This window comes from Pongo pygmaeus, chromosome 1 (genome assembly GCF_028885625.2).
Source record: "Pongo pygmaeus isolate AG05252 chromosome 1, NHGRI_mPonPyg2-v2.0_pri, whole genome shotgun sequence".
Taxonomy (NCBI): domain Eukaryota; kingdom Metazoa; phylum Chordata; class Mammalia; order Primates; family Hominidae; genus Pongo; species Pongo pygmaeus.
This window is the reverse complement of record NC_072373.2, coordinates 97,625,522-97,635,585: the sequence shown is the minus strand read 5'-3', so window position 1 is coordinate 97,635,585 and position 10,064 is coordinate 97,625,522. Positions and strand designations below refer to the sequence as shown.

Sequence of the window (10,064 nt, the reverse complement as noted above, 5' to 3'; positions counted from 1 at the left end):
ATGGAAAATTATAGAATGGCAAAATATTTACCGGTCTTAGTCCAAATGTGTCACTATAAAGGAGTATGTGAGGCTGGATAATTTAGAAAAAAAAAAAAGAAGAGGCTTATTGGGCTCACATTTCTGTAGGCTGAACAAGAAGCATGGCATCAGTATCTGCTTCTAGTGAGGGACTCAGGCTACCTCCACTCATGGTAGAAAGTGAAGGGGAGCAGGCTGTGCAGACATCACATGAAGAGAGAGGAAGCATGAGAGGGGTGAGGGAGGTGCCAGGCTCTTTTTAACAACCAGCTCTTGCAGGAACAAATAGAGCGAGACCTTAACCCCCACCCCTACCAGAGAGGGCATTAATCTATTCATGAGGGATCCTCCCCCATAACCCAAACATCTCCTATTAGGCTCCATCTCCAACACTGGGGGTCAAATTTCAGCATGAGGTTTGGAAGGGATAAACACCCAAACTATAGCAATGCCCTATCTAAGGTGGGCAGCTGCTAATCAGGATGATGGAAGGTATCTTCAACTATGCTAGATCTTTTTATTTCAGAAGAAAATCTGAATTTCTGGAAGCTTTAATAAAATCTCCCTATTTTTAAATACTAATGATTAATGATGTATTATGAGGGAAAACATAAAGAGCTGTCCATTTTGACTCTATGTGGCTCACAGAGTGCCAGATTATTATTTCTGCCCTGCACTGTGCTGCCTTTAAGGGCTACTCCACAGCACTACCTGCCTGGTGCTGCCTTCAAATACTGCTCTGCAGCACTGACTGAGCACCTGCTATGCAGCCATCCACTTGCTCAACTCAGGATGGGGAGGCAGCAGGCACCCGTGATTCAGCAGTGCCTGTGGCTTATGGCCAGCATTTACCCTGAGTGGATTTGAGATATTTTAAACATCATTCTTGGATGGATTTTTTTTATTATACTTTAAGTTTTAGAGTACATGTGCACAACGTGCAGGTTTGTTACATATGTATACATGTGCCATGTTGGTGTGCTGCACCCATTAACTCGTCATTTAGCATTAGGTATATCTCCTAATGCTATCCCTCCCCCCTCCCCCCACCCCACAACCATCCCCAGTGTGTGATGTTCCCCTTCCTGTGTCCATGTGTTCTCATTGTTCAGTTCCCACCTATGAGTGACAACATGCAGTGTTTGGTTTTTTGCCTTAATCCTCACAACACTCAGGAAAGATTTAATTATCTCTATTTTGCAGAAGAGTAATTTGATATTCAGGATGGTTATAAAGGTTGCATAGCTATAAGTACATGGCCTTGGATGTTAGACTCACCTTTGGCCCCATGGGCTCATCCTTCTATAGAGTTGCCTCTATCTTTGAAGTAACTTAAATTACTTCAAGTTAGAAAACACTTCCTCTTTTACGTCACTGTGGTAAGAATCTGAAGCAAAGTGGAAGTTGGCAGATACAATAATCTTTTAGGAGAGGAGATACCTTTGCCACTCCTCATCTCCTGACTATCAGGTCTTCTAGGGATGGAGAAGAAACTGTTAGGGCAATGAAGGAGGAAGAAAATAAGAATCTGCTCTTCATAGTCCTGAGGCTTCAACACTAAGACAAGACACTCCCACACTCTGTAGGTGATGGCAAGGGCAGGCACAGAGGGAGGGAACTGGCTGCTGGAATGCCAGCCCGGGTGATGCGCCAGGCAGATGCCAACCAGCTTTCTCATGGCCCAAGCCAGACCCAGAACCCTTTATATAAAGACAGCCCTCTTCCCAGATGCCTCAGCCTGAAGGACTGCTTGCCTGTGAGAAGGGTGAGTCTAGGAACTGGATCCTGGGATTGGGGTGGGTGTGATGTTCGGGGGAGCCCAGGTTCACAGTGGTGAGGCACAAATAAGGGGGAAGCTAGGAACCAGGGAGGGCGAGGGGTGCATTAACCTGAGGAGAAAAGTCTGGTGAGCTTTTAGGAGACAGAAGCATAGCTATAGAGTTTATGGGATGAGCTAGGGCTGTGAAGCCAGTGTATTTGCCTTTGATAACCCTGAACTTATCCTCAGGTACCATTTTCTCTCATGATCTTTCTGGAAAAGCCACATTAGCAATTTACACCTTATGAGCAAAGTTGTGTGTGGAAGGGTTACCTTCCCCAGGGAAATAGATATGTAGGTATTCTCTATAAATTGAAAATAGAAGATTTGAACCTTCATTAGGAGCATCTGGGGAGCTTATTGAAAGGCGGTTTGTTGGATGAGCCTGTTGTCAAATGATCTTGTTTTGCTGGTCAGTGGGCTGCCTGCACATAAACACATGGATCTGACACAAACAGACGAGTGAGGCTGCCCTGTGCTCTTCCCGGCTAAGCATGGTGTCAGGGTGTATGCCTGCAGCCCTCACGTTATGTTTGCAATGCCCCAGCTGCGTTGATCTTTAAGTAAGGCAGAATGTCCGTCTTCTGATTAAGAACCTTGGACTTTCTGGCTTACTCCATCTTAGGTAACTCCACCTTGCCTCTAAGAAGAGCTGGGGAAAAACATTTCTGAGGCCTGCAGACTGTCACACTTCAGGTGATTAGCAACAGCAACCTGACTGGGCAAGTTGTCATGGTGGCCAGAGTCTTTCCAAGGCTGGTGTGTTTTGCATGGGCACGTTTTGCATGTGTCATGTTTAAATGAATTTACTTCAAAACATTGTGTTATGTTTAAATGAATTTATTTCAAAACATTGTGTCATGTTTAAATGAATTTATCTAAAAACATTGAATATAGAGAAACAAACATTTAATGTTGGGTTCAAGCTGCCTGCTTTCCAGTGAATGTTTTGACATTATGTGAATGCAGATGGTGCTGAGTGCTTATTCTCATATGTACGTTCTTACATGTTTGCACATTTATGTGTACTGCCAGTGCACATGTGTGAGTAAATCCAAGCTCCTGTGGGAATAGAGTTTCCACTTTGGGCTATAGCCTTGGGAGCAAGTTGTTATCTCTACTTCCTGTAGGGCTGCTCAGACCACATTGGATGTGAGAAAGTGTGGAGACGAAAGGAGAATCCTTTTGTCATCAATGCCCTCTTTTCTGGGCATTGGTAGGTCCACCCCCAGGGAGATCCTGGACATCTGCAACCCTGGATGTGCCCTTTGACAGACCCAGGGCAGGTCTAACAGATTAATCCTGGGTCCAACTAAGTCAGGACACTTGGGTGAAAGTTGAGGGTGGAGGAGGAAAAGCTAGGGAAGATGCAGGGTGTCTTCCTCTAGGTCCTGGCACCCCCTCTCCAACTCTCACCCTCCTGACCCTGGTCTCTCTGCCCTCAGGTCACTCTTGACTGGCTGCATCAGGACCATGTGTGACCAGCAGCAGATCCAGTGCTGCCTGCCGCTCCAACAGTGCTGCGTCAAGGGTCCCTCCTTCTGCTCCTCTCACTCCCCCTTTGCCCAGAGCCAAGTGGTGGTTCAAGCCCCTTGTGAGATGCAAATTGTGGAGTGCCCTGCATCATGCCCAGTTCAAGTTTGCCAGGTGACAGACCAGGCTCCATGCCAGTCTCAGACCACACAGGTGAAGTGCCAGTCTAAGACCAAGCAGGTGAAAGGCCAGGCTCCATGTCAGTCTAAGACCACCCAGATGAAGGTCCAGGCTCCATGCCAGTCTAAGACCACCCAGGTGAAGGGCCAGGCTGCATCCCAATCTCAAACTTCCTCTGTTCAAAGCCAGGCTCCGTGCCAATCTGAGGTGTCCTACGTGCAGTGCGAAGCCTCACAACCTGTTCAGACTTGCTTCGTAGAATGTGCTCCAGTTTGTTACACAGAAACTTGTTATGTAGAATGCCCAGTCCAGAACTATGTACCCTGTCCAGCTCCTCAGCCTGTCCAGATATATGGAGGGCATCCTGCAGTGTGCCAGACTCAGGGAAGAGTCTCCACCCAGTGCCAGTATCAAGGCTTCTACAGCAGTTGTGGCCCCCAGTTTCAGTCAAGGGCTACCTACAACAACTACACCCCCCAGTTCCAGTCAAGGCCTTCCTACAGCAGCTGTTTCCCTCAGTATCGGTCCCGGGCTTCATTTAGCCCCTGTGTGCCCCAGTGCCAGACCCAGGGCTCCTATGGGAGCTTCACTGAACAGCACCGCTCTCGGAGCACCAGCAGATGCCTTCCTCCTCCTCGGCGGCTGCAGCTTTTCCCCCGCAGCTGTTCACCACCAAGACGTTTTGAGCCCTGCTCCAGCAGCTACCTGCCATTAAGACCCTCTGAAGGTTTCCCTAACTACTGCACCCCACCCCGCCGCTCTGAACCCATATATAACAGTCGCTGTCCTCGCCGCCCCATTTCAAGCTGCTCTCAGAGACATGGCCCCAAGTGCCGAATCGAGATTTCCTCCCCGTGCTGCCCCAGGCAGGTTCCCCCACAGAGATGTCCTGTTGAGATTCCTCCCATCAGACGCCGCTCCCAGAGCTGTGGCCCGCAGCCCTCCTGGGGCGCCTCCTGCCCCGAGCTGAGGCCACACGTAGAGCCACGTCCGCTCCCAAGCTTCTGTCCACCACGGCGTCTTGACCAGTGTCCGGAGTCACCACTGCAGCGGTGTCCACCTCCTGCTCCACGTCCACGTCTGCGCCCAGAACCATGCATAAGTCTAGAACCACGCCCGCGTCCTCTACCACGACAACTTTCAGAACCTTGTTTGTATCCAGAACCACTTCCAGCACCACGTCCAACACCGCGGCCAGTTCCCCTTCCTCGCCCAGTGCAGTGTGAAATTCCAGAGCCACGTCCACGTCTGCAGCCCTGTGAGCACCCAGAGCCTCGTCCACGACCAGAGCCAATTCCCCTGCCGGCGCCCTGCCCAAGCCCGGAGCCCTGCAGGGAGCCTTGGCGCAGCCCCAGCCCATGCTGGGGCCCAAATCCAGTTCCATACCCAGGAGACCTAGGCTGTCGTGAGTCTAGTCCACACCGCCTAGACACCAAAGCTCCCTACTGTAACCCATCCAGTTATAACCAGGGGCAAGAGAGTGGTGCTGGCTGTGGGCCTGGTGATGTGTTTCCAGAGCGGAGGGTTCAGGATGGCCATGGAGACCAAGGCAATGCCTTTGCTGGAGTGAAAGGGGAAGCAAAGAGTGCTTATTTTTAAAAGAAAGGTGACTGAGACAACCCTCTCTCCTGCTCTGAAAATGTTGTTCCTCCTATTCCACAATTTCCAGTGCACTCTTGTTTGAATCTCTCCAAAGATATTCAGAGACTCCCTATTACGAAGGTGATGTCCAAACTCCTTTGCCTATCATCCAGAGATCCACACCTGGGTCTCAGATGCCTCTCCAGCCTCACGTGTCACTCCTCGCCTGTACACATCCTCAGCTCTAGCCAGACCAATCTGGCCACTGGGCACAGCTTGGGTGTTCCCCAGGCGGTACTTTAGATGTCCCTGCCTCCAAGCCTCTGCTCACTCTTTCCCACTCTGCCTGGACCACTTCTCTCCTTCTCCCCAGCTTCTGAAATCCAACCCATCTTTCAGTGCCTCTCCCTTGGAGCCTTCTTTGCTTGTTCCCACTCACAAGAACCTGTGCTGACTTCCTAGAACTCACTGCATCCTCCGCACTACTTGGTAACTGCCTGGTGACATCTCTCGAATTGTTATTTCACTTTGCAGGCATGTCTTCCTTATCTGCCTAACTAGGTTGTAAACTCCCAACTGAGTGGAGTCAGAGAATCTCTAAATCTCAGTGTCTATCCTGGGGCTGGCTGTTGCTTAGCAAGACTTGTGGGTTGGCAGCTTGAACCATGTTCTGTCCTGATGCTCAACTGTAGGAACTGAGGTGAGAGGATGCCATGTGACAATAAAGATCATGATGTACCCACTGCCTGAGTCCTGAGTCGTTCCTCCTTTTATTCCTTGATTTGCTGAGATGAGGTTTTTATTGTTGCTATTTTAAATTGTGATGGTAAAACACACGTAACATAAAATTTACCATCTTCACCATATTTAAGCATTCAATTCAATGGCATTAAGTACGTTCACATTGTTGTGCTACCAGCACCACCATCTGTCCACAGAACTCATCTTGCTGAATTAAATCTTCATCCATTAAATAATAACTCCTCATTCCTTGCTCCTTCTAGCCCCTAGCAACCACCATTTCTGTCTCTATCAATTTGACGATTCTAGGCAACTCATATAAGTAGAAAAAGGCATTATTTTTCCTTTTATGACTGGCTTACTCCACTTAGCATAATGTTCTCAAGGTTTATCCAAGTTGTAGCATGTGCCATAATCTCCTTCCTCTTCAAGGCTGACTAATATTCCATTGCATGTACATACTACATTTTGTTTATTTGTTCATCAGTGGATGGATGGGCACTTAGGTTGCTTTCACCTTTTTTCTTGTAGTAAATAGTGTTGCAATGAACATGGGTATACAAATACTTCTGTGAATCCCTGATTTCAATTCTTATGGATAGATATCTGGAAGTGGGATCACTGGATTGTAGGCAATTTTATTTTTAATTTTTTGAGGAACTGCTATACTATCTTTCATAGTGACTGCATCATTTTACATTCCCACCAACAAGGTACAAGCCCTAATTTCTCCACATCCTTGTCAACATGTGTTATTTTCTGTTCGTTGTCTTGTTTTGGTAATAGCCATCCTGATGGATATGACATAGCTTGAATTTTCATTTTAATTTATTACCTTTCTTCTTTAGTTTATTGTACCCATGGTGTGAGCTTCTTAAGCCTAGACCAAGTGGGTTGTCTTGTGAGTTTTCAATATTCCCTCAGGGTCGTTGGCCCCAGATGGAAAGGATGAAGAAAAAGACAAGGGGATGAGGGAACGGGGAGAATAACTCTGCCCCCGGTCTAGGAGTAAAGGACTTCAGGCCTGGGTTTGGTTAACTGGGTTTTGCCCAGCTCTAGGGCCACAGTCACAGCCGAAGAATGAAGCACCTGGAGGCTCTCTGGGGATACTCCCCTTCTTTCAGAACTAGGCCGGGCATGGTGGCTCATGCCTGTAATCCCAGCACTTTGGGAGGCTGAGGAGGGCTGATCACCTGAGGTCAATAGTTCGAGTCCAGCCTGACCAACATGGCGAAATCCCGTCTCTCTATTAAAAATACAAAAATTATCCGGGTGTGGTGACATGCATCTGTAATCCCAGCTACTCGGGAGGTTGAGGCAAGAGAATTGCTTGAACCCAGGAGGCAGAGGTTGCAGTGAGCTGAGATCATGCCACTGCTCTCCAGCCTGGGAAGCAGAGCAAGACTCCATCTCAAAAAAAAAAAAAAAAAAAAAGAACTAAATTATTTACTTTTCTTTCTGTTTTCTTTTATGGAAGAATTTGAGCCTGACTCTGCATTCCTCAGTTGCTCCGAGATTCCATTAGGCATGGGTGGTCTTGGCAGCATGAAGGTAAGGGCTGGAGGGGAAGAAGAGACAGCAGTGGCTCTCCTCTCAGTCCTTGCAGGTTCGATGAATGCTGGGTGGGGATGTGGCTCTGGAGGATGAGGGTGCTGGAGGACAGGACCTCCCTCAGGGAGAGAGAATGAAAAAGCTCCACTTAGGATGACAGTGGAGGGCAGCTCTGGCCCAGGCCTCTGAAGGCCTGATGCATTGCCCTGCTCCTCACAGTACATGCCCCAGAGGACCTCACAGCTACAGAGCCATAGTTGAGAAACAGATCCAGGGCCTAGCTCTGAGTATGTGTCTCCCTTGCCTAAGGAATCTAGTTCTGCCAGGCTGATGGTGGAGACTTCAGAAACCAACTAGTAGAACCCTGTGTCATATAAAGGAAAACTGAGGCCCTTCATGTGAAATCCATTCATTCATGTATTTATTGGGCAATATTTATTGCTCGTCTGCTAGGATGGTCCTGGTTAGAGAGACAGACATAACCTTGTTTACTGTCAGTGCATATCCTCAAAATATGGTACCTGAACCAGCAGCATTGGCAACACCTAAGACCTTGTTAACAATGCAGATGAAATGCATCACCCCAGACCTAATGAAGTAAAGACTCTGAGAGCAAGACCCAGCAAGCTGTGTTTTAACCAGCTCTCCTGGTGTTGCTGATGCCCAGGAACATTTGGTCACCACTGGTTTGGTGAAATGCCGTATGCAGATAGAATATTAATATACATATATAGTATGTGTATATCTGTGTGCGTGTATACAGACACATATCTACATATCTATCCATCCTCTAATTCCTGTAATATTTGGTCAGGCAAGCATTATTATTTTGCCCTTTTGCAAAATTAAAAACCTAAGCACTCAGGGTTGAAGCACTTGCCCAAGCCATACGGCCACTCGTGACTCACAGTCTGCACTCTTTTCTACCACATATGGAACCTTTGATCTTAGTCACTGTCCCTGCCTCTTCCAAAGATCTTTCCTGTTTTAACCCAATTATTTTCCCACAATTTTGGAGTTCTCTCAATCACTGAATGGGTTATTTCAGTTCCACATCTGCCTCCTCTCTTAAAATCCAAGCTACTCTAGAGTTGAATTTGCTGTGTGGCACATCCCCCAGGGGCTTGGCAGGGCCTGAATTTGGCCCCATAGAGCATCTCTAGGTTTCCATCACCCAGGCCTCTGGGTGGGAGTGAGGAGGGCAAGGTAGGGAGAGGCTTGGAAGCTCCAGTTTGGGAAGCGATTCTTGTTAGATCTCTCCCATAGCCTCGAAAACGCACTGCTAGACAAGGAACCCTTGCCCGGGGATGCTTGGGGGCAGATCATTCACTCCCTCAAAATATTGAAGAAATACATAACTGGCTGTGAGAAAGTGGCATTCACTTCTAAGAAGTCCTGACCTCCCCCAGGTCTGGGCAGCAGGTCCCCATTGAGGATCTTTATTGAATGAGCGATGCTCTGTAGTCTGCACCACCCCCTGGGGATAGACTCTGGTTCCCAGAATGATGGTAGAATAGAGGGGTCTTTGGTTGGGCAAGCCTGGAGCTGAGCCAAGAAACCCCCAATGGCTGGCATTCTCCACTGCCCAGGGCTATGCAGGAGCCAGCCCCCAGACCATTTCTACAGCCAGAGACAAACACCTCAGAGGAAAAAGGCACACAGGGCTGTGTGTCTGTTTTTCATGTTTCTTTTTGTGTGTCTGTCTATGTGTCTAACTGTCTGCTTTAAAAGCTTGGAGCTTTTAAAATGCATTGGGCAACAGGGGCTGTGACCTCAGAAGTATGCTTTAGGATATCCTAAGTCCTTCAGCAACAGCTTTGATGATCCCTGTCATCTCTTCTACTCTCCACCAACCACCATTTCACTGATGACAGGCATCTTGGCTTTCTGACCTTTCCTTTTGTGTCAGCCACTTGAACAAAACTGAAAGTGTCTCCAGGACCAAGGCTGAAGACCCAAAGAGCAAAAGAGACCATTTATAAGGCCCTTCGATGTACTCAAAAACCCACCAGAGAGGCTCCTCTTCAAATCCTACATGGATGTTAGGCAGCGCACAGGTTGTGTAGCTTCTGTACCAGAGTCTGGTGAACTGTTGCTCAGAAGTGCCCATGAATTGGCCAAGTCACAAAGTGTGAGGCAGTGATCAGTCCAGACGTCCATGCCTGACATCCAGCCATGCTGCCTCAGAACCGGGGCCTGGCACCCAGAGAAGGGGAGAACATGAGAGAGATTGGGCCTGAAAATCACGCTTCTCACTTTGGAATCCTGCCTACATTCTTCTGCAATTCTGTATCTTTCTTCTCTTTCTAAGCTTTCCTCTGTGGAATCTTCACTGTAGAATGAAAGATGTTCTCAGAGGTTGCTTCCAGACCAGGTGGCTTATCTAAAATTCCTTTTTGTGGAAGGCAGTATCCTAGAGTGAAATTATTTGGGGTACTCACTTAAAGACACAGAATCCTAGGATACATCCTAGAACTACTTAGCTTGAACTTCCAGAATGAAAATCGGGGACCTCCATTTAAGAATTATTCTGATCAATCAGAAGTGAAAACCATTTCTATAATGAATACCCAGGTGTGTGAGCTTACTCAATGCCTAGGAGGAGGGTTGAAAGTTGTACACATCTGGCCCCAGCATGAGTAGGACGTAGCAGTGGTGGTGAAGACAGAGCTGACTGTTAACTTGTTTCTTGCAGGAG

At 47.8% G+C, this 10,064-nt stretch overlaps 1 protein-coding gene across 2 annotated transcripts; it reads left to right on the top strand.

The window, feature by feature from the left end:
* Window positions 1-1,751: 1,751 nt before the first annotated feature.
* KPRP (keratinocyte proline rich protein) lies at window positions 1,752-5,811 on the top strand. Of its 2 annotated transcripts, none has more exons than XM_054496704.1 (2): window positions 1,752-1,786; window positions 3,286-5,811. In XM_054496704.1, the coding sequence occupies exon 2, from the start codon at window positions 3,314-3,316 to the stop codon at window positions 5,090-5,092; it is 1,779 nt and encodes a 592-aa protein (XP_054352679.1). In that variant the 5' UTR covers window positions 1,752-1,786; window positions 3,286-3,313; the 3' UTR covers window positions 5,093-5,811. The 2 variants fall into 2 exon arrangements, with proteins under 2 accessions (XP_054352679.1, XP_054352675.1); XM_054496700.1 differs by lacking the exon at window positions 1,752-1,786 and adding an exon at window positions 2,465-2,536.
* The last annotated feature ends 4,253 nt before the right edge of the window (window positions 5,812-10,064 follow it).

Coding starts and splice junctions, on each gene's coding strand:
- KPRP (XM_054496704.1), top strand. CDS start 3,314: ATGTGTGACCAGCAGCAGATCCAGTGCTGCCTGCCGCTCCAACAGTGC.